The 2,142-nt window shown below is 50.7% G+C and overlaps 1 protein-coding gene across 1 annotated transcript in view; it reads left to right on the forward strand.

Moving 5' to 3' along the window:
• The window catches only part of TCHP (trichoplein keratin filament binding), a 7,811-nt gene that overhangs the window by 371 nt on the left and 5,298 nt on the right, over positions 1 to 2,142 (forward strand). The window contains exons 2-5 of the mRNA XM_019506661.1: positions 2 to 80; positions 167 to 223; positions 1,035 to 1,103; positions 2,017 to 2,117. Coding sequence (XP_019362206.1) covers positions 2 to 80; positions 167 to 223; positions 1,035 to 1,103; positions 2,017 to 2,117 — 306 coding nt within the window. The remainder of the gene's footprint in view (position 1; positions 81 to 166; positions 224 to 1,034; positions 1,104 to 2,016; positions 2,118 to 2,142) is intronic.

The following is a 2,142-nucleotide window of genomic DNA, read 5'->3' on the forward strand; positions in this document are numbered from 1 at the left end:
GGCTGGACGAGGCGGCGCCTGAGCGGCTGCGGCAGCGCGGCCAGGCCCTGTGCTCGGCGCGGGAGGAGCGCAGAAGGAAGGTGCGGCGCATCCCCCCGCCCGCGTCCCCTCGCGCCAGCCGGCTCCCACACGGGTCACACCAGAGCCTGCTCTCGTCCCCGCGCAGGTGGCCGACGACCTGCTCCACCAGCACTGGAAAGACAACAGCGCCCGGCTGCGAGAGGTGCCTGCGCCTGCCACCGACTCGAGTCCCCACATCTGCCACGAGACATGGGTCCCAGGGCACGGCTCCGCTGGCGTCCTCAGGGGACGGGTGTCTGTGATGAACCGAAATGCAAAAACCTAGCGCTTGCGGCTCGGAAACAAGACCGTTGATCCCGGGTCTCGTTTCTGTGCTGCAACTTCTGGATCAGCGCATTTCGCGGCGTTTTCATTGCTTTCGCTGCGGGGCCATTGTGCCACGGAAGTGAAAGCAGGTCTTCCTCCTGGCTTGCTCCGTGCAGCGCTCCCGTGGACTCTGGAGATTTGTCTCGTCTTGTGCCGTGGGCTCCAGCAGTGGCCGAGTCCCGGCATCCCTGAGGCGCTTCCTTCCTTTCTGTCCTCCTGTGCCACAGGGCGCATCCCGTAGCCAGTCCTGCGAGCAGAGTTGCTCTGTAAGACCTGGTGGCGGAGGCTGAACGAAAAGCATGTTCAGACCTTGGCAGAAGTCACTCGGCAGGGATGGCCGCTGCTCAGGTAGGAGCGCGGCGACTGCCCCCTCTCGTCCTAGTTTCCCGGGGAATGTCACTGGCGTCTTGAGCGTGACAGGTACTATTTAGCTGCTTCTCCTTTGTGGGCTGACAGTCCAGCTCGGGGGATGCTCTTGGTGCTGCACTGTGGGGCCGACTGCTTCGTTTCCTTCAGTCTGTGGACTCATGGTGACCCGCGCTGCAGTTCTTAGAGCCATGTTTGCATCCTGCAGCGGGGAGCGGATTGTAATCATGGGTTTTTTCTTTTTTTTTTTTTTGTGATGCCCCGTACGTTCCCTGCCGCAGATTGAGTCGGAGCTGCACAAGAAACTCGTGATAGATGCCTGGGGCAACCAGCTGATGCAAAAGAAGCAGGTATGGTGGGACTTCTCCACATCATCCTGGTCCTACTTCACTTAGTCGCTAGGAGGGTTTTGAGACAGTGGAGCAGACGTGATTTTTATGTTTTTGGGACTGCTCATTTTCACTGACTTCTTCACAGGGCCTCTTCCTTTCCTGTATGGACTTGCATTCATGTGTGGGAGATAGAAGGTTTGTCGGTTCAAAACACATCCCAGATATTCTGGCTTATCCCCAGTTGCCAAGGAATGAGGGTGTTTTATTACTTGCCAAATACATTTACAACTTGCCATGGCCACGAGATGACCAGAATCGTTTTTAAGGACATCTCAGACTATCAGTTCTCTGTCAGAAAAACCCAAAAAAGCAAACCATACATAAAGTTTACATTGTGGTTTGTTTGCAACATAAAGTTAGTGATATGGTCTATTAAACTAACATATTGGATGGTTCTGCGTGGCACTAAGGCATCCATCCAAGACAGCTAACTGTAATAGACAACTATGAATGCACAGCTCTGAGAATTTGTTCCCTCATGTCAAGCGGAGGAGATACGAGACATGTGGTACCATAAAGATTAAAGCCTTAACAATTCTGGAGATATTCTTCAGAGTAAGCTGCAAAGCATTCCTGGCAGCTGACTATATATTGGCTGTGAAAGTGCAAATAATAAAGAATTTCAGATAACATAGCTCTATTTTAGCAAAGTATTTTTGATCTTTGAAGTAGGTGATGTTTTGATACTAATTTTAAATCACTACAAATCTGACGGAAGTCAGTGAAAACCAGGCATTTTTTTGTATTAAAAGCCTGATACACTAGTCTCTTAATAGATTGTATTTATATAAAACACCATTAGCTAAAGTATGCGTGACTTGGCTTTGGATTACAGTACAGTTATTTTTTTGAACGTTTTGTGTTCAATCAGCAAGAGGCAACTGAAAGAGAAGAAGAAAAACGTTTTGAAAATGAATATGAACATGCCCGAAGGGAAGCGCTGGAACGAATGAAATGGGAGGAAGAAAAGAGGCGGCTAGAAGAGAAGCAGCGAGCT

The sequence above is a fragment of the Gavialis gangeticus genome, unplaced genomic scaffold (assembly GCF_001723915.1).
Source record: "Gavialis gangeticus isolate Ggan-Ray unplaced genomic scaffold, GavGan_comp1, whole genome shotgun sequence".
Taxonomy (NCBI): Eukaryota; Metazoa; Chordata; order Crocodylia; family Gavialidae; genus Gavialis; species Gavialis gangeticus.